A 22,438-nucleotide genomic window follows, 5' to 3' on the forward strand; every position below is an offset into this window, starting at 1 on the left:
GGATCTTCCCGGACCGGGGCACGAACCCGTGTCCCCTGCATCGGCAGGCGAACTCTCAACCACTGTGCCACCAGGGAAGCCCCTCTAACTTACTTTTAATGATTTCACTCTGGCTACTCTAGAGAGAGCTGAGTTGAAAGGATGTATCTTAGACTGAGATTCCCCAAAAAACAGTGCCAGAGACAAAGTTTGAGTTATAATGCTCTACTGGAGGGTATAGTCCCAGGGCAGCAAAGGTGAAGGAAAACAAAAAGGGAGGTGGAGAGGAAAGAAAAGCAGATAAATAAAAGAGATTGTGTTATTGAAGTGGCCATAAGCTTCACAAGAAAGACGGCTGGTTGTTTGGCCATATAGGACATCTCCAGAGAGATTCTGTGGAACCAGAACTGACCATTAGAAGAGAAAGAACGAGCAACTTATCTGCTCCGTCTTTCCTGTCTCTCATCTTCTGTTTATTCCAAGGCTATTAAGTCCTTGGATTTCATGTTGTATTATTTCTCTCCCTGATCAGACTCTGGGGACACTAGAGCCCATGATCTGTTGCCTGGTACTCCACCTAAGCCAGGAAGTGATAGAAGGAGCCAGAGTGGACATGGATCCAGTCACTTTGGCTTCGATTTAGAACTACTGTGACCTCCACTGCAGTGGTACAGCACAGGCTGTGCAGAAGCCCATCTCACCCTTGGGGGTGCTGACACAGCCAGTGTTGTCAGGAAATGAGGTAGCAGTGGTATCAGCACTCTCAATTGAGAAAGCAACTGAAGGCCCAAAAGATACCTGTAGCCAAGAAAATCTGAGGGTAGAGCTGAGGATACAAGCTGGGAGGCTATTGCAAAAATCTAACCAGAGATGTTGGCCCAGGATAACACTGAGAGAAGTGAAAAGCAGTATTCAAATTCTGGATATATTCTGAAGGTAGAAATGACAGGATTTGCTGATGGTTTAGATATAGAGTTTAAAATAGAGATTAAGTGAGATCACCCAGAGAGTGAATGGGGCCAGAGAATAGATGCATGGCCTGAACCTTGTAAATTCAACATTAAGATGTTGGAAAGATTAGAAGGAATCAGAAAAGGAGATTAAGAAGAAGCAGCCAGTGTGTTGAGAGAAAAATCAGGAGGATGAGTTATCTTGGAAGACAAGTGGAGAACTTTGTTTAAGGAGATGAGTCTCAGAAACTGCGTTATATTCTTCAGAGAGGTCAAATAATATGAGGACAGAAAATTATCATTGGGTTTAGCGACCTGGAGGTAATGAATGACCTCGATAAAAGCAGTTCAGTAGAGTTGTGGGGGCAAATGCCCGATTGGAATGAGTTCAAGGGATAATGAAGGGGAGGAAGGACAGACCATAGACAACATCTTAGAGGACTTCTAATGTAAAGGGGGTAGAGAAAAGGGACTACAGCTGCAAAGGGAAGTGGGATTAGGGAGCTTTTTCTTTTTTCATGACAGAAATGTAACCTGTTAAATAGAGAAACACTACTAATATATCCAATCTGTACATTTATTTCTTCACTAAATCACCAGGATGTTGCTTCATCTTCTGATTGTAATGACTGAAAGATATATATTTATTTTTTCAAATGAATACTTTGCTTTAATATTATTTGAATATATTGTACTGATTTATATAGTGAAACCATAGTTACATCTTTCATGTTTGAAAGTCAGCTATTTGAAAATCTTAATGTAATTAAGAAACATGAAAGAAAGAAAGAAAGAAAGAAAGAAAGAAAGAAAGAAAGAAAGAAAGAAAGAAAGAAAAAAAAAAAGAAAGAAAGGAAGGAAGGAAGGAAGGAAGGAAGAAAGGAAGGAAGGAAGGAAGAAAAGAAAGAAAGAAAGAAAGAAAATTACTCCCATGAACTCAAGGATATACCTAAAATCACTTAATAGAGTGTAAACATTGGTTAAGCTATTCCACCCTTTGACTAGTTAGTTTATCCGTAATTCTTTCAAGCTGCAGTATCCTCTTCCTAAATACAGATCAGATCAGAAGGGGAAAGGAGCATCTCTAAATACATAACGCTCAAAAGAAGAAATGTGTATTTCTTCAATGATAAAAACAAACTGTAAAACCTATAAGTATCTTAAAAGTCAAAACATTTTTGAGCCTTTGGAGCACGCACTGGAGTATGGAGATGTTTCATTTCACTGTGGCAGCATTTCTGTAACCATTCATTTTGCTTTTGAGAATAACAGCCTCAAGGTATCAAGAAAAGATTAAATCATGGATAGACAAATAGTAAATGTATATATTTGGAAAAAATTCTCTAGGATGAAGATCCTTGATGTTAAAAGATGTCACCTATTTTGTGCTTAAAATAGTACTTGCTGTATAGTAGGTGCTCAAAAAAAAGAAAAAAAACCTTGGTGAAATAATGGATAATTTCCTTGTTAAATGGATGTGGTTAAGACGATTTTTGTTTATTTAAGCCTCAATTATCCAGAAGGCTTAACTCGCTGAAGAGTTCAGGATGCTTAAGTCCCTTTTAGACTTTTATAATAAAAATTGATTTTGATGTAACTTCATTTAGCTGCATCTCAGCAGTGTCCTAATATATTTATATTGTAGTTTGTACTCTCCCTAAGAGTTTAATTGTTGTTGAACTGGCAACACAGTCACAGAATCCCACAATTGTGAAATCGACCCAGATGAAAATTTAAGCATTTTAATGTAACTTTTAGCTCTTTTAGAAATCTGTTGTCCAAATCTGCTGGCTATCCTTAATGGGAACCACACAGGAACTTCTCTGGGAGGCATTTCCTGTGGAAAAGAAATATCTTGCACATGTGACCCCCACCCAGATAGAGGGATGACTTTCAATCTCTTTAGGGAGAGCACCATCCACTGCACAAGTGACAGTCAAGGGAATGAGGTTTGGAGCATCCCTGACCCTCACTGTGAACTTTCTGGTCCTGTTGGTCAGTGCCCACCCCTATATACCCTAAATGGGTTCAGAACACCTGGACCACATCCTTTATATTTCTATAATGAGATATGGTGTTTTCTTGTGAGTTTAACTTTGTCATAAGTGGAAGTGTCGAAATTACATGCCATAGCTAAAACAGATATTTCCAGCAGTGCCAAGATGTTTAACTAGGTAAGATGCTAATCATTCTACTTGCTGGTGGAGTGGTGAGGAGAGTGGGGCAAGAGAAGAATGGAAGCTGGGGTAGAGTGGGGGTGTGGCACCAACCTTGGAATACCACATCATTGGCAGGGGAGCCCTAAGATAGAAGAGCAATCCAGTGAGAAAAGGCTACACATGATGAGAGGCATTTAACCTTTCCTTGATCTTCCTCACCCTCCAACTGGGTAGTAGGTATCAGAATCCAGTGAGATTTCTTTAAATGCAGTTGCCTAGGTCCCCAGCCAGGCTTATTGAATGGGCAAATAGAAGCAGTCGCCACCGAAGAGGAGATAGTTGAGTTCAGACTCTATTTCAAATTATGCAGCACACAGTATACCCTCTCATAAAGAAGACCTAGCTTCTTAGAGGAAGCTACTGAATGCTTAGTCTGTTTTGTCCTTGTCCTTGAATATCTGCATCAGAATGAGAAGAATGGTCTATTAGTATCCTAGGGCCGCCATAAACCATGAACTAGGTAGCTTAAAATAACAGAAATTAGTTCTCTCACAGATCTAGGGGCTGGAAGTCTGAAATCAAGGTGTTGTTAGGGCTGCACTCTCTCCTATGGCTCTAAAAGGAGGATCCTTCTTGCAGCTTCTGGTGGCTCCTAGCATTACTTGGCTTGTGGACACATCACTTAAATCCCTGCCTCTGTCTTCACATGGCCTTCTCTCCAATATCTCTGTGTCTCAAATCTCCACTTCCTCTCTCTTAAAAGCACAGGGAGCTCAGCTTGGTGCTCTGTGATGAGGTGGGATGAGGCGCTCTGTGATGCTCTAGATGGGTGGGATGGAGGTTGGGAGGGAGGTGCAAGAGGAAGGGGATATATGTATACGTATAGCTGATTCATTTTGTTGTACATCAGAAACGAACACAACATTGTAAAGCAATTATCCTCCAATAAAAAAAAATAAAAGCAAAAAAATAAAAGGACATCAGCAGTCACTGGAGTTAGGGTTCACTCTGGTAATCCAGGATAATTTCATCTCAAGATCATTACCTTAATTGTATCTGAAATGACCTTTATTCCAAATGAGTTCCCATTCTAATGTTTTAGATGGTTGTATCTTTGCAGGGGACATCATTCACCCACTACAAGTGGTGACTGCTATTTAGTACCAGAGAAGCAGCTTATGGTAGGCATCCTGAGACTGAGGTAGGGAGGAATAAGTGAAAAGAGACAGTAAATATGTCTTAATATACGTGAGTATGTTAACACCAGTAAATGAGGATGTAATGGTTAACTTAACTCTAGATAAAGGCACCCTGATAGAAGGCCTGGCATGTGAAACTATTGACTAAAACTCTTGCTCTGAAGAGAAAGGCCAAAAAGGTGAATAGTCTTCCAAGCAGTAAAAATTTCCTGATGGGTAGATGCTATTGTAAAGCACCATCCTAAGGTAACTTCAGGGGTTACCTTAGGGGAAGAAACTCTTTTGCCATTACTATGTCTCTGTTTCTGTGATCCCATCTATCAGCTCAGTTGGAGAGAAAGAGGAGATAGGGTGGAAGTCTCTCTGCTTACTTTGATATTTCTGTGGTTTTGGTCTTCAAGTATTGTAAAGCCCCTAAACAGTTTCCATTTACAAAGCCTACAATCCTGACTGATGAGTCTGAGTTTCCAGTTGGGACATCTTTGAATTATGAATGCTTCCTTGGGTATTTTGAAAATATGTTCTCTATCACCTGCTTAGAAAACTTGGTCTCGTCAAGTGCCAAGATATTTAGAGATATGAGTAACCCCTTCCTGGGAGCCAATTTATGTATATCAAAGAATCTGTGAGATCTGATTTAATTTATTCAAATTTTGAAGGTGAGGCATCTAAGTTTGCCCAAGATATTTAAATGGAGGGTGGACTTGTAAGTCATCCCTTCTTATTGCCTTGCATTTCTACACCTTGACTAGATATTCATTTCATAGGAATGGCTCTCACAAGAGGAATTGGAGAAAAAATTTCCATTCACTGGAGGTTACACTTGGTGGCTAAAACCATGAAATGAATAAAACAGGGGCACAAGAAAATTATGTGGGTCACAGTGAATTGTGCTTGGCTAACTAAGATAGGAGGAAAATCCCAAATTTAAGGCCTTTGATTTAGGCTGATGGGATGGAAAACCACAAATGACCTTTATTGGGTGATGCTCACTGGTCGTTTTAAAAGCAGGTGCCCTATAGCTACTTGTATGGTGAGTTTCCTCAAAGTGGTCAATTCTGTAGAACAATCAAAAGTATACAGGCTGTTCAGTATGCTGCACTCCAGTCTGAATCTTAAAAACAAATGTAAATTGAACTGTACACCTCATCCCGAATTCTGCTTCTTTTCTGTAGGAAAATCATGTGGAAAACCTCCAGAACCCTTCAATGGCATGGTTTATATAAACACAGATACGCAGTTTGGATCAACAGTTAATTATTCATGCAATAAAGGGTGAGTTGGGAGCACTATCTTTGGAATGTGAGTTGCAGAACAGCAATGCCAACCTTCCACCCAGTCTAAGATATACAAACCAGACTACTGACGTATGTACTTCAAAAAGTAAGCAATAGGACTTTTGGGTAGAGATGGTAGCTTGAACAACATAGGCATTTGACCAAGGAATCTAAAAAAAGAAGGCGCAATGTGTACCTGTATTAAAACTAGGGGAGGGCACCATGCTTCTGCTGAAGGTAGTACATGAGAAAGATATTCACTGAATAAAAAGGACCAGCTTGCCAAATAAAAGGAAAAATGCTGGTTGAACTATGCAAACATCCTTAACAGGTTAGCGGGTGTATAGCTGATTAGAGGATCCTGGGGCAGGGTTTGGGAGGATAAATATTAAAGGTAACAGCAGCTCTGGGAAATGTAAGTGTTAAAGTGCACACAGAGTGGGGACCTTAAGGGAGTTCTTGCACTTGACTTTTCCCTGGAATGGGGAAACATGCTAGAAGCCATTGCCTCAACTTAGAGGGAGCAATTAAAGAATGTTTACTAATTTTCAGTTGGCACAATAACTTAGAGGGAAAAAAGATATCTATATTAAATCTTCCTGCAAAAACTGTCCCTAGTCATCGGCCCCATGCTATTCTGCCCAAGCTATTATACCTATGATCCAGCAAGTTTAAACTAGGATAAATCAATATTCACCCCTTCTCACTTTGTCTGAGCTTGAGAGACTTAAAAACTTTCCATACAATCTCATCACCAGTCCCTTCTCACCTCCCCTCAGACATAAGCCTAAAACTCTCTGTGGTGAGCAAGCCAAAACATCATTAAATATAAGGTAAGATACAGCAATTGAAAATAAAAAGACCAATTTGAGAAATCAGAGAAAATATTCCTCTATAAATCAGAGTATTCCAATAAACATGGGAATAAGCTACAAAATAAGATATTAGAAATCTCTCATATGTGTTTATAACATAGAATCTATGAAAGGCATTTATAAGATTTACTGAGCTGATATTAGGAAAATTTACCTATGGATAAAACACACAGGAATCTAAAAAGCAGCAATAATCAGGAGATTGAATCCAGGAAAAAAACAAAGAGATCATTAGAAAATAAGATTAAATTCTCCAGAATTAATCCAGGACAAAACTGGAAATTATACACATATTCACTCACACACAATTTAGATATGAGAAAAACAAAAGAAACCAGAAAAAACTGAAGCATTAATTAGCACATAATGGAAGATAGTTTCTCAGACCAGAATAAAAAAGCCTAGATCGTTTGAATCTTTAAGGCTTACTAAACAAATGCAAGGTTAATGGTAAGAGTCACTGGCCCTACATGAAGGAAATGTATGAAATTCAGATACTGAATAAAAATACTGCAACTATCGAGAGATAAACAGAAAAAGAAGAACTTCATTTTGGCATCAAAAGCCTCTTCCACACACTAAATTACAGAAATTAGTGTTCGAGAGAAAATATTATGCCATAAAATATCTGTGCTCAGCCAAGCTGTCATTTATCTCCAAGGCACAGATATATAGTCTTACATGAGTAAGAACCCAAAACATATGCCAATTAGATATGCTTCCTGAAAAAAGAATAATTCTCACAAAAATATGAGTAAATTTTTGAAAGAAGAAATCAAAGAAATAGTAGTGAGTCACAAAACTATTTAAACAGAGTTAAAGTTGTTATTTTTAGTATGGTTGTGAAACTAAATATAATGGCAGAACTAATTCTTAAAAGAGAACTCATGTATGAAAGGAAGTATAGTAAACTTGATATAAAATAATAGATTTTTATCACAACAACTAGGAAGTTGGTGATGCAGTAAAATAAATAAATATATATATATGTATGCTTAACTTATAATACATACAGATAAGTACATATTCTTGACATGATAAATAAAGAAGATAGATATTATTCCATGCTAGTATAAAATCAAAATATATAAATTCAAAATCACAATGGCAATCCAAAAAGCACAACCACTTGGTCCATATGACAAAAGAGGGGTAAGAAAAGGAAGAACTAGGAAGCTTTCTATCTCTCTTGCTGGAAACAGCATCAGCAGAGCAAGAATGGAGCTCGTTTTATACAGTACTGAGTTCCAACCCTGGGAATTGTTAAATAAATAAAAGGAAAGAACACTATAAGCAAGATAAAATGTGTAAGTTATTACAGTACGTGTGATGGCTTAAAATCCCCTTTTGAAGAACAATGCCTTCTAAATATAGTCAATAAAAACTTCAAACTACATGATAATTAAAAGACACATTTCTAAAATAAAATAATAGAAAAATTCCATTTATAATTGTATGAAACAATAAAATCCTTAGACATAAATTTAACCAAGGAGACATAAGACTTATACACTGAATACTATAAAACATTGCTGAAAAGAAGTTAAAGAAGACTTAATAAATGGAAATACATTCATATTCTTGGATTGGAAGACTTAGTATTGGTAAGATGAAAATACTGCCCAAAGTGATGATATACAGATTCAAGGCAATACCTACAAAAATCCCAACAGTATTTTTTGCAGAAATGGAAAACCATCCTAAATTTTGTATGGAATTTCAAGGGACCCAGAACACCCAGTCTTGAAAAGAACAAAGTTGGTTGACTCACACTTTTTATTTCAACATTTACTACAAAGCTATAGTCATTAAAATAGTATGTTACTGACATAAAGTTAGACACACAGGCCGGCGGAGTAAGTGATAGCCCAGAAATAAAGCCGCATATTTATGGTCAATTGATTTTCAGCAAGGGTGCAAGGACCGCTCACTGCGGAAAGAACTGTCTCTTCAACAATGGTCCTGGCAAAATTGGATATTCACATGCAAAACAATGAAGCCACCTTACACCATATACAAAACTAAATCAAAATGGATCAAAGACTTGAAGTTAAAAGTTAAAATTATAAAATTCTTAGAGGAAAATATAGGGACAAATCTTCATGACCGTGGATTTGGCAATAGTTTCTTAAATATGACACCAAAAGTACAGGCAACAAAAGCAGACATAGACAAATTGGGTTTCATTAAAATTAAGAACATTTTTGCATCAAGACACTATCAAGTTCATTCAGCTTACTATAACAAAATATCACAGGCTAGGTAGTTTATAAACAACAGAACTTTATTTCTCACCATTCTAGGAACTGGAAGTCTGAGGTCAGGGTGTTGGCAGGGTCAACAAAGGTCCTCTTCTAGGTGTATGCTTCTAGTGTGTCCTCACATGGTGTAGGGGTTAGGAAGCTCTGTGGGGTCTCTTTTATAAGAGCATTACTCCCACTCATGAGGACTTCACCTTTATGACATAGCTCCTAAAGGCCCTACTTATTAATGCCATCACTTTTGGAGGTTAGGATTTCAACATATGAATTTTGGGGAGACATAAACATTCAGACCATAGCAGACACTATCAAGACAGTGAAAAGACAACTCATAGAATGAGAAAAAAATATTTACAAATCATATATCTGACAAAATTAAATATACAGAATATATAAAGAACTCTATAACTCCGCAAGAAAAAAACTACCCAATTTTAAATGGGCCAAGGACTTGAGTAAGACATTTCTCCAAAGGAGGTATACAAATGGCCAATAAACACATAAAAAATGCTAAACATTATTAACCATTAGGTAAATGCAAATCAAACCCATTCATACCTCTTAATATGACTTTAATAATAATTATTAATAAACAGAAAATAAAAAGTGTTGGTGAGAATGTGTAGAAATTAGAATCCTTGTACATTGCTGGTGAGAATGTAAAATGATGCCGCCACTATAGAAATTGTTAGGTATCTACACATGCACTATTTTGCAGCAATCAAAAAGACTTAATTAGATCCTATATTCAGTGATCTGGATGGATGATCATGATGTGATATTGACTGAGAAAACAATTTGTAGAGTTTGTTTTCAACTTGGAAAAACAATGACAAATTTTGAGGAGATACTCTATATGCATATATATGTTTGAATGTGCTTAGAGAAAGTAGGGTTATCTGAAATACATGGTATTCTAAGCAAAAACATATGTTGTAATTTTCTGTTGTTAAGTTACTGAAAAGAAATAAATTAAACTTAAATAAACAAATAGCCAAGGAGCAGATGTTAACCTGGACAAATAAAACGCAGATTGCTTTGACAAAGGGGTGGCAAACTTTTTCTGTCAAGACCCAGATAGTAAATACTTTCAGATTTGTGGGCCATATAATCTCTGTTATAACTACTCACCTCTGCAGTTGCAGTGGGATAGTAGCCCTAGACAGTGAATGAATGAATGTGTGATACAGCATACATGGGGCCTGCAGAACTCAGTTTGCCAACCTATGGTTAGATGAAAGAGCATTAGTTTTCCTCAATTTCTTTTATTATTCCAGGTCAAGGGGGTTCTAAAAAGAAGTAAAAAGATAAATTGATAAAATAATAATAATAGTTGAAAACTTCAGATTGGGTAAGCAAAGGTACAAAAAATAAGACACTGATGGATGAGGCTGTTTTGGTACATGTGTATTGAATTTTGTACCTTACAGAGAATGCAAACTCTTTCTAGGAACCATTTATAAGAGTTGATAGCATATCACTCCACAGGGTGTGCCTCAATAGATTTGAACACAGGAGAAACTAAAACAGCGATATACTCTTATTATAATAAAAATAACACTAGGAATTAATGACAAAAGAATAAATAAAAATTCAAGTTTTGGATCTTAGTCAAAGAGAAAATTAAAACAGACATTGCAGATTACATATCAAATAACAATAAGGAATGATTATTGAGTGCATGAGCCCTGAGAACTCTTCTAGTGCTTTACATGAATTAACTTACTCTTGAAAATGACTCTTTGAAGTGAATATTACACATAGCCCCATTTTACAGGAGAGAAACTAAGACAGAGAGATGAACCAATTTACCAAAACTCACAGGACAGAGGCTCAGGTTAGAATTTGAATATTGCGTCTGCCTCCACAGCCCGTATTGGTAAACCTTACATTATTCAGCCTGTTCGTTATGAATGCTGGTGCAAATATTACTCGTGAAAATTTCTGGGATACTGATGCCAAAACTGTCCTTAGAGAAATAGTCAGTACTTTTGTTATCTGACAAAAAGTTTTCAAATAAATGAACAAAGCATTTTACCTAAGAATTTTTAAATGACTAGAACATGAACATATAAAAGAAGCTGGACTAAGAAATTAATAAAGAAAGGAAATTAATAAAAAGGAAAAAGGGAAACGATAAGTAAAAATCTCAGAGTAGTTTCTTAAAGTGGCCAATTAAACAAACGGAATTTGGCCAATTGTAATTTCACAAAATAACAAATCTGCCAATACACGTGAATGAGAAAGGAGATATCGTAGATATTGAAGGGATTCAATCAATACTAAATAAAAGTAGTATATCCTCTCTAGCCTAATGAAATTGAAAACATCCATGAAATGTGCCATTTTGTAGGAAAAATACAGTTTCCAAGATGTACTTAAAAATACATAAATCAGCTGATAAACCTGTATCTACTTGAGTCTCTGTTGTCAGTCTTTTTGGATATATAGCTAGGATTGGAATTGCTAGACCATATGTTAATTATATATTTAACTTTTTGAGGAATAGCCAAACTGTTTTCTACAGTGGCTGCACCATTTTACATTCCCACCAACGATTACAAGCATTCCATTTTCTCCACATCTTCACCAACACTTTTATTTTCCATTTTTAAAAAGTTATTATTAAAAAAAAACTCAAAAGAGTTATTATTATAGCCATCCATCCTGGAAGGTCTGAATTGGGTTTGACTTGGATTTCCCTAATGACTAATAATTGTTAGTATCTTTTCATGTGTATATCTTTTGTACATTTGTATATCTTCTTTAGAAAAATGTCCATTCAAGTTCTTTGTCCATTTTTCAATTGGGTTGTTTGTCTTTTTGTTGTTGTGTTATAGGCGTTCTTTATATATTCTGTATATTAAACACTTCTCAGATAAATGATTTCCACATATTTTCTTTTATCCTTTTATCTTTTCACTCTCTTGATAGTGTCTTTGATGTTGACTGGGGCTGCAGTCATCTGTAGGACTGATGGGGCTGAGAAATCTGAGAATGTTTGGAGGGGGTTGGAGGGCAGATGGGAATCTGTACTTTACAAATGTAGAATTGGTGCTTGTGTCCAATTTAACCAGCTCTTTCTTCTAAAGGTAGCTAAGCCCAGTTGACACCTGGGTTACACGTATATTTTTAGATAAAAAGGCTAGAAGGATTCATAGCAAAATATTAGCTACTACGAGTGGTGCTATCTTGGGTGGTGACATTTTTGATCTTTGGGTTATTCACAACTTCCAAATATGTCTACAATGAATGTATGTTAACTTTTATAAGCCAATAAAATTCAATTTTAAATTTCTTTTTTTTTTTAAAAAAAGAGGGCTGCTGAAAATCATATCTGTGAGCTACTTTTAGTAATTTGCAGCCTACTGAATGTCTCCATAGATTCCCTCCACTGCTAAATAGTTCAAAGTACATGAACAAATAGGAAAAAATAAAAATGACACCATCCTAGCCCTTGATTCTCCCATCCCTGACCTTACTTAATGGGCTGTCCAGTGCCTCAGCACGCTTCTCCACAGTATGTATGATGCTTATAGGGAAAGGAATCTCATGGCTCTTGAACAACAATTTAGAGTGGTTCTATACAGAAAACTATACAGATTTCTAATGCTCAGGGGAACTGAGTGGGCTCCAGTAAAAGTAATTCACAGAGATGGAAAATCCATCCAGGAAAAATATTACAACATAATCACTACTGCAGCATACTAGTGTCTTACAATATGTTCAAAAATATTCACTGCTTTTTACAGTCATACAGGGGCTGGAACCTGCTTCACATTTTTACTCCAAAGCTCTAGTTTAGTCATAGTGAGTACATTAAGAGTAGCCTTTATAAGGTCAAAAGTCAGAGGATACCCATGGCCCTGTGCTCCTAAGGCAACATTTAAATGTCTGATAGGAGACAGGCGGAAGGAAACACACATGTAGTACAGGGATGATTATCCTCTTTCCTTACTAAAGTGGTTCTCAAAATGTTTGTTTGCAGACATTTTGAAGATTAAATATTTGTTTGCACACTTAAAAGATTTTAGAACACAGCTCATAAAAAACAAGGTAACAATAAGTAAAATTTAATCACTACCTAAATATAAAAGTGACTTACCGTGTCTACCAAAATATTCACTGTCATTGCTGTACCAACGTGGCTCCCACCATCTTTTTGTTACTGTTTTGGGAAGAGCTGGTATACCAGTTAAGATTAGATTAAGTTATAAAAGACAGAAAAAACACAAAATAACAGGAGCTTGAACAAGACAGCAGTTCACTTATCTCTCATGTTAAGAACCATGGCGGCCCAGGGCTCATACAGTGGCTCTAAGATCCACAGAAACTTGGGATCCTTCCATTAGAGAGTCCATCTCAACTCATGGTCCAAACTCCATTTAGCAAAGAGGAAGAACGGAGGAAGGGAACACTTATCCCTGTGAAGACACTTTCCAGACACTCCATTTACATCCCTCCAGCCAGAACATAGTCACACGGCTGTAAGGGAAGCTGAGAAATGAAGCTGTTTTTGAAAGTGGCCAATGGCCCAGTTAAAAATACAGGGTCATGTTAATAATGAAGAAAAGTGGATGCTGGAGATTCCAGTAGTCTCTGCTACAAATGGGTACTGCCCTGATCACATGTCCTAGGTAATCAAAAGACAGATTTCTTAACTGTTGCAGTAACTACCTCACTGTTATGTGACTTTGCATTACACCCATCACTTTTTACTTTATCAAGTTTAGCCCTGCTGTACATTGGAACATATGAATAGCTTGGCTGAGTATCTTTTGTGACATTTCTCACAGTAACAGCATAGAGGTGTAATAAATAAAAAATAAATGATGAAGTTTCAAATTTTGTGACCTACTTAGAATGATTTTATGACACAGTGGGTGAGTACCCCTGCTTTCTACATTTGAAAGGTAAAATGGTTAGCTGTTTCCTCTGACTCTCATTTACTAAGTCTTCAGGGTAAAGCCATCATTCTTTCCTTCACTCAGTAGATATTTTTGAGCACCACATGCTTGAAAGTCTCTAGGCTAGGTGCTAAAGGGTGTATATATTTCAGTAAGGCATCTTCCCTCCTAATCAAGCGCTTATAATTTCTTAGCTGAAAGTACAAATGGATAAAATAATTCTGAGGTACCTTTAAGACAAGTACAGAAGTGTCCCATGATTAATAATGGGAATATTGCAATGAGTTGTGAGGGGACTAGGAATGGAGATGGATTAAAGAGGTACGAATTTTAGCTTGCCCTGAAGAATAAAGACTAATTTGTAGGTGGAGATGGGGTTTCTTTCTTGAGGTCTCTCATGTTTTAATCTGTCCTGTAATTTGTAACATCCTCCTGCTATTGTTTTCTCATGGTGATTTAAGTGGGAAATCTGTGTAGAGTCTAACCATTTTTCATCCTTTGCTTCTAGGTATCGACTCATTGGTTCCCCTTCTGCTACTTGTCTCCTCTCAGGCATTGATGTCACTTGGGATAAAAAGGCACCTATTTGTGAGAGTGAGTTGAATTATTTTTTCCCATAATTCCCTCCATTTGATCCTTATTTGTCCCTGGAATTATGAAGAAGGAATTGAATCCTTCTTGCACAGAGTTGTCTCTCAGTTGTTTGAAACTTGGAGTCATGTGCTGCACGGTCCTCCTGGTTTTTCTTCACTTTAGGAGGTAATTTATCTGAAACTATGGACTTAAACTCAGGTAAAATTGCCCCACTTTCCTACTTTGATAATAAACTCTCAGTATAATGATCATTCTCCTTAGTGACTAAACTTAAAAGATACTAAAGAAAATTAATTTTGTCTCTACAACCTCTTAATATCACATTATAAGCCCAGGAAGTAGATTACTCCCTTTCTTATCATTCTTACTCTGAAGCATAAAAGATCTTACAATCCTTAGCAATTTTCCCAAGCCTCGGGTTATTCTGCTCTTTATTCTTCCCTCAAATTCTTCCAAGCTCATGCCCTAGTTGTATTTGTTCTTGATTAGTTGGCCATTCATCTTTTCAGTGGAATATTGTAAAGTGAATCTCCAAAATTTTGAGGAACATAGAAGAATGATTGCAAATTGGTAAAGTATTAAGGCTGTGAAGAAATCAGTATCACATGCAGAAGTGATGGCAGTAAAAGTGGGCACAAACTTCTGGAAGGCTAATGAGCAATATATACTAAAGCCTTAAATGCAAATACCCTTTGACCTAGCAATTCCATTTCCCAGAATTTATCCCAAGAAAATAATCATCATGGACTTTTCCCGTGATTTTCATCCAAAGACACTCAATGCAACCATATTTATGGTAGTGGAAAATGTTAGAAATCATGGTTTGTAAATAGCTGATGGAAGACATAAGGCTTATTAAAAATGGTTATGATAAGTTTTTAAGAAAGGTAAAAAGTATACCATGAAAAATTAGAGATAGAGATGCCACATCCAAGTAGCAATAGATAGTATATTTATATATCTACATCCCGGAATATTATTCAGCCACCAAATATACCAGAGAAAATATAACCATAGACACACATGCACGTGCACACACATATCTGAAACAATATACATTAAACTATTAAGAATATTTATTTTTGGACCTTATCATTTTTTGTTTGTCCACATTTTATAAATTTCCTACAATGAATATGTTCATTGTATTCACAGGTATTCCTCCAAAACTTACTGTCCTTTTCCCATTGGGTTATTTTCCCTCCATAAAATAACATTGGCTTTTAGATATCCAAAGACATAAATGAGAAACTATAAAAGGTGCCTTCTTTACTTGCCAAAAAATATTAAATTCTCTGAAAAAAATTCAACTTAGCAAGGTATTATCATTTACTATATACAATTTTCAAGGTCTGGCACCTTTTGTAGGAGGTTATCTTTAATGAAAAATGTTTCCACTTCTACTATATTTATAGGTCAATAAACATTTAACTGAGTTAATATTGGTCATGTGTGTACATGTGAACGTATGAATAGTCAATTATGCCAGTATGTTTTAAATTACTATGTTGTGATAGAACATAGTAGTTATTTAGTATTTTATTACCCCAAATCTGTGATTATTTCCTCATGTCTTATCTTTTATATTTTCTTTTCAACCTTTTTTTGAAATATATTAGACATATAGCTTTGTGTAAATTTAAGATGTACATTCATATATTGTAATATGATTGCCATCATAGGAATAATTATCACTTCCATCACAGTATGTAATTATTCTTTATTTTTAGTAGTTGGAATAATTAGTTTCTAGTCTCTCAGCAAGTTTTATGATTATAGTACAATGTTGTCGTCTATATTCATTGATCTGTGCATCTCTAGGGCATATTTTCTACTTGTTGTAAGTTTATACTCTTAGACAACATCCATCCTGTCCTCCCATCCCCTGGTAACCACCATTTTATTCTGTTTTTAAAACTTGGCTTTTTTACATTCCACATGTAAGTGGTATCATACAGTTCTTGTCTTCCTCTGTCTGACATCTCATTTAGCATAACATGCTAAAATTCCATTCATGTTGTCACAAATCTCACTTAGCATAATGCGCTAAAAGTCCATCCATGTTGTCACAAATGGTAGGATGTCCATCTTTCAATATTTCATTGTATATGTACCACATTTTCTTTACCCATTCAGCTGTTGATGGACACTTAGGTTGTTTCTATATCTTTGCTGTTGTAACTAATGCCATCATGAACATGGGAGTGCATACACCTTTTTGAGTTAGTGTTTTTATTTTCTTTGGATAAATACTCAGAGGTGGAATTCCTGGATCTGTTTTAAGATTTTTTAGGAACCTCCATATGTTTTCCATAGTGGCCACACCAATTTACATTCCTACCACCTTTGTACAAGTGTTCCCTTTTCTCCACATCCTCATCACCACTAGTCATCTCTTGTCTTCTTGATGACAACCATTCTAACAGATGTGAGGTGATATCCCATTGTGGTTTTAATCTGCATTTCCCTGATGATTAGTGATGTTGACCATCTTTTTATGCACCTGTTGACCATTTGTATGTCTTCTTTTGAAAATTGTTTAGTTGTGCCCATTTTTCAATCAGATTTTTTGTTTTTTGTTATTGAGTTGTATGAATTCTTTATATATTAAACCCCTTATCCAATATATGGTTTGCAAAAATTTCCCCCCATTCTGTAAGTTTCCTTTTAATTTTGCTAATTGTTTCTTTTGCTGCACAAAAGCTTTTAAGTTTTAAGTTTGATGATTTTTCCATTTGTTGTTTGTGCTTTTGTTGGTATTGTATTGAAAAAGTCGTTGCCATGACTAATGTTAAGAGCCTCTTCCCTACACTTCCTTCTAAGAGTCTTATAATATCAGGTCTTATATTTAAATTTTTGATCCTCTTCAAGATACTTTTTGTGAGTGATATAATATAGGGATCCAGTTTCATTGCTCTGCATGTATTCATCCAGTTTTCCCAGCACCAATTGCTGAAGAGACTATCCTTTTCCCATTGTGTGCTCTTGCCTCCCTTATCAAATATTCATTGACTGTATAAGCAGGGGATTAATTCTGGGCTCTCTATTCTGTTCCACTGGTCTATGTGTTTATTTTTGTACTAGTACTGTACTGTTTTTTATTATTGTAGTTTTGTAGTGTAGTTTGAAATCAGGAATTGTAATACCTCCAGTTTTGTTCTTTTTCATCAGTATTGCTTTGGCTCTTCAAAGTCTTCTGTGGTTACATATACATTTTAAGATTCTTTTTCTATTTCTGTGAAGAGTGCCATTGGTATTTTTATGTGGATTGCATTAAATCTATATATGGGTTTGAAAAATATAGACATTTTAACAATATTAATTCTTTTGACCCATGAACATGGGGTATCTTTCCATTAGTTTGTGTCTTGTTCTATTTGTTTCAGCAAAGTCTTGTGAGTTTTGTTGTGCAGATCTTTCAGTTCCTTGGTTAAATTTATTCCTAAGTATTTTATTCTTTTTCATGCTATTGTGAATGGAAAAGTTTTTATTCTTATTCAAATGTTTCATCCTTTGTGTATAAAAATGCAACTGATTTATCTATATTGATTTTGTATCTTGCAACTTTACTGAAATAATTGATTAGTTCCAACAGTGTTTGGGTTGAGCATTTCAGATTTTCTATATACAGAATCATATCATCTGCAAGTAGCAACAGTTTTACTTCTTCCATCCTGATTTGGATGCCTTTTATTTCCCTATCTTGCATATTCACTCTAGCTAGGACTTCCAGTATTATACTGAATAAGAGTTGTAAGAGTGCGCATCCTTGTATTGTTCCTGATCTTAGGGGAAAAGCTTCCAAGTTTTTCTCCATTTTGTATAATGTTAGCTGTGGATTTGTTATGGCTGACCTTTATTATGTTAAGATATATTCCTCTATACCCAATCTGCCAAGACTTTTTATCATGGAAGGATGTCATTTTGTCAGATGCTTTTTCTGCATGTATTGACATGATCACGTAAGTTTTTATCTTTAATTTTATTAATGTGATGTATTAAATTTATTGATTTGTATATGTTGAACCATCCTTGCATCTCCCAGGGGTAAATCCCACTTGGTTGTGGTGTATAATCCATTTTATGTGTTCTTGAATTTGTTTTGCTAATTTTTTGTTGAGAATTTTTGGACCTATATTTATCAGAGATATTGGTCTATAGCTTTCTTTTCTTGTGTTGTCCCTGTCTGACTTTGTTACCAAAGTAATCTAATGCTGGCCTCATAGAATGAATTTGGAAGCATTCACGCCTCTTTAATTTTTTGGAAGAATCTGAGGAAAATTGGTATTAATTATTCTTTAAATTTTGGTAGAATTCACCAGTGAATCCATCTGGCCCTAGGGTTTTCTATGTTGGGAGGTTTTCGATTACTGATCCAAATTTTGCTCATTATCGGTCTGTGCAGATTTTCTATTTCTTCCTGATTCAGTCTTGGTAGGTTTTGTGTTTCTAGAAATTTATTTTTTCTAGGTTATCTAATTTGTTGGCATATAATTTTTCATAATAGTCTCTTATAGTCCTATGTATTTCTGTAGTATCAGTTGTAATATCTTCTTTTTAATTTTATCTATTTGAGTTTTCTTTTTTTCATAGTTAGCCTGGCTAAAGGTTTGCCAATTTTGTTTATCTTTTTGTAGAGCCAGGCTTTAGTTTCATTGATCCTTTCTATTGTTTATCTGGTGTCTATTTCATTTACTTCTGCAGAGATCTTTATTATGTCCTTCTTTCTGCTAACTCTGGGCTTAATTTGTTCTTCTTTTTTTTTAATTCTTCAAGGTGTAAAGTTAAGTTGACTGAGAACTTTCTAATTTCTTAGTATATGCGTTTATCACTGTAAACGTTCCTCTCAGAATTGCTTTGCTGCATTCCATAAGATTTGATTTGTCGTATTTCCATTTTCATTGGTTTTGAGATAATTTTCTAATTCCCTTTTGATTTCTTCTTTAACCCATTGGTTGTTCAGAAGTGTATTTTTCAGTTTCCACATATTTGTAGATTTTCCAGCTTTCCTCTTGTTGTTGATTTCTAGTTTTATACAATTGTGGTCAGAAAAGATAATTGGTGTCATTTCAGTCTCCTTAAATTTGCTAAGATTTGTTTTGTGCTTTCTCATATGATCTATCCTGGAAAATGTCCCATGTGCACTCGAGAACAATGTTTATTCTGCTGCTGTTGGATGGAATGTTTTATATATGTATGTTAAGTCCATTTGTTCTAGAGTATGGTTCAATTCCAATGTTTCCTTGTTGATTTTCTGGATGATCTATCCTTGCTGAGAGTAGGTATTGAAGTCCCCTACTATGATTGTATTGTTGTCTATTTCTCCCTTTAGATCTCTTAGTATTTGCCTAATATATTTCAGTGCTCTGATGTTGGGTGCATATGTATTCATGATTGTTATATATTCTTGATGTTCTGACACTTTTATCATTATATAATAACCTTCTTTGTCTCTTGTTATCATTTTTGACTTGAAGTCTATTTTGTCTGACATAAGTATGAATATGCCCTCTTTCTTTTGTTTTACACTTGCATGGAATATCCTCTTCCATCCTTTCATTTTAAGCCTATGTGTTCTTTAGAACTGAAATGAGTTTCTTGTAAGCAGCATACACTTGGGCTTTGTTGTTGTTTTTTTAAATCTATCCCGCCACTCTGTGACTTTTGATTGATGAATTCAATCCATTTATATTTCGAGTGATTATTGATATGTAAGAACTTACTACGGCTGTCTTATCATTTTTTTGTTTCTCCTTTGTTTCTTTTTCCCTCTGTTTCTGTCTAGCTTTGTAAAGTGGTGCTTTTCCATGGTGATTTTCTCAGTCTCCCCTTGTTTTGTTTCATGACTTCTGAATTTTGATTTGTAATTACTGTATGGCTTACATAGAACATCACATAGATCAAATCATCCTTTTTATGATGATAGGAATTTATCTTAATTCACCTATAAAATTTCCACAGTTTTAGTCCTCCCTTTTTGTATTTTTGATGTCACAATTTATCTTTTTTTGAGCTATGAATTTATTGAGAAATTATAGTAGCTATAGTTTTTTTTTAGTTGAAAGCTATAGTCTTTTTTAATACTCTTTGCCTTAAACCTTTATACTATAACTAAGTGACTGACCCACTGTTCTAATATTGAAGTACTGTTTTCTAATTCTGACTATTTTTCACCTTTGCTAGAATATTGTGTACTCTCATTTGCTTTTATGTTACAAAGTAGCATCTTTTCATTTCAGCTTGAAGAACTTCTTTCAGCATTTCTTGCAAAGCAAGTCTCATTATGGTAAACATTCTCAGTTTTTGTTTGCCCGGTAAACCTTTACTTCTACTTCATAGCTGAAGAATAACTTTGCTGGATAAAGTATTCTTGACTGGCAAATTTTATCTTTCAGCACTTTGAATGTGTCATTCCACTCCATCTGGCCTGTAGAGTTTGTGCTGAGAAATCTGCTAGTAGCCTCACGGCTACTTTGTAAGTTACTTTCTTTTTTCCCTGGCTGCATTTAAGATTCTTTCTTTGTCATTGATTTTTGACAGTTTCATTATAATATATATTGGAGAAGGTCTTTTTGCATTGAGATAATAGGGTGTTTTATTAGCTTCTTGGACTTCCAGTACCTTCCCCGGGTTTGAGAAGTTCCCAGCTATTATTTCTCTAACTACGCTCTCTGCTCCCTTCTCCTTCTCTTCTTTTTCTTGTAGACCAATTATTCTCACATTTGTTTTTCTCATTATATCTGATAGCTCTCATAGAACTTCTTTTAATGTTTTAACATCTTTATTGGAATGTAATTACAATGTTCTGTTAGTTTCTGCTGTATAACAAAGTAAATCAGCTATACGTATACATATATCCCCATATCCCCTCCCTCTTGTGTCTCCCTCCCACCCTCCCAATCCCACCCCTCTAGGTGGTCACAGAGCACCGAGCTGATCTCCCTGTGCTATGTGGCTGCTTCCCACTATCTATTTTACATTTGGTAGTGTATATATGTCCATGCCACTCTCTCACTTCATCCCAGCTTACCCTTAACCCTCCCCGTGTCCTCAAGTCTGTTCTCTACGTCTGCATCTTTATTCCTGTCCTGCCCCTAGGTTCTTCAGAGCCATTTCTTTTTAGATTCCATATATATGTGTTAGCATACGATATTTGTTTTTCTCTTTCTGACTTACTTCACTCTGTATGACAGACTATAGGTCCATCCACCTCACTACAAATAACTCAATTTCGTTTCTTTTTATGGCTGAGTAATATTCCATTGTATATGTGTGCCACATCATCTTTATCCATTCATCTGTTGATGGACACTTAGGTTGCTTCCATGTCCTGGCTATTGTAAATAGTGCTACAGTGAACATTGTGGTACATGATTCTTTCTGAATTATGGTTTTCTCAGGGTATATGCCCACTAGTGGGAATGCTGGGTCATATGGTAGTTCTTTTTTTAGTTTTTTAAGGAACCTCCATACTGTTCTACATAGTGGCTGTATCAATTTACATTCCCACCAACAGTGCCAAGAGGGTTCCTTTTTCTCCATATCCTCTCCAGCATTTACTGTTTGTAGATTTTTTGATGATGGCCATTATAACTGGTGTGAGGTGATACCTCATTGTATTTTTTTTCTTTTTCTTTGTGTTATTTTATTTAAAATTAAAATGAGGTTTTAGGTCTCAGCTTTCTGAAATCAACAGACTGTGTTGATTTACTAAAGATATCTCTTCAAAAAGCATTCTTTCTTCCAATTTTCCCTCCCCCCCTTACTCCCTGGTAACTATAAGTTTGTTTTCTACACCTATAACTCTATTTCTGTTTTTGTGGAAAAGTTCGTTTGTACACTATTTTTAGATTCTACGTATAAACAATATCATGTGATATTTGCCTTTTTCTGTCTGACTTACTTTGCTCAGTATGACAATCTCTAAGTCCATCCATGTTGCTGTAAATGGCATTATTTGTTCTTTTTTATGGCTAATATTCCATTTTATATATGTACCACATCTTCTTTGTCCATTCCTCCATTGATGAACATTTAGGTTGCTTCCATGTGGAGTGCGCGTATCTTTTTGAATTATGGTTTTGTCCAAATATATGCCAGGAGTGGAATTGCAGGATCATATGGTAGCTCTATTTTTAGTTTTTTAAGGAACCTCCGTACCGTTCTCCACAGTGGCTGCACTAATTTACATTCCCACCAGCTGTGTAGAAGGGTTCCCTTTTCTCTACATCCTCTCT

At 35.6% G+C, this 22,438-nt stretch overlaps 1 protein-coding gene across 1 annotated transcript in view; it reads left to right on the forward strand.

Annotated features, from left to right (window-relative positions):
• The window catches only part of LOC113607474 (complement receptor type 1), a 106,434-nt gene that overhangs the window by 67,814 nt on the left and 16,182 nt on the right, over positions 1 to 22,438 (forward strand). The window contains exons 17-18 of the mRNA XM_027082866.1: positions 5,463 to 5,562; positions 14,116 to 14,201. Of these exons, the coding sequence (XP_026938667.1) occupies positions 5,463 to 5,562; positions 14,116 to 14,201 (186 nt within the window). The remainder of the gene's footprint in view (positions 1 to 5,462; positions 5,563 to 14,115; positions 14,202 to 22,438) is intronic.

This window comes from Aethalodelphis obliquidens, unplaced genomic scaffold (assembly GCF_003676395.1).
Source record: "Aethalodelphis obliquidens isolate GAN/ISIS:26980383/991018 unplaced genomic scaffold, ASM367639v1 scaffold48, whole genome shotgun sequence".
Lineage (NCBI taxonomy): Eukaryota > Metazoa > Chordata > Mammalia > Artiodactyla > Delphinidae > Aethalodelphis > Aethalodelphis obliquidens.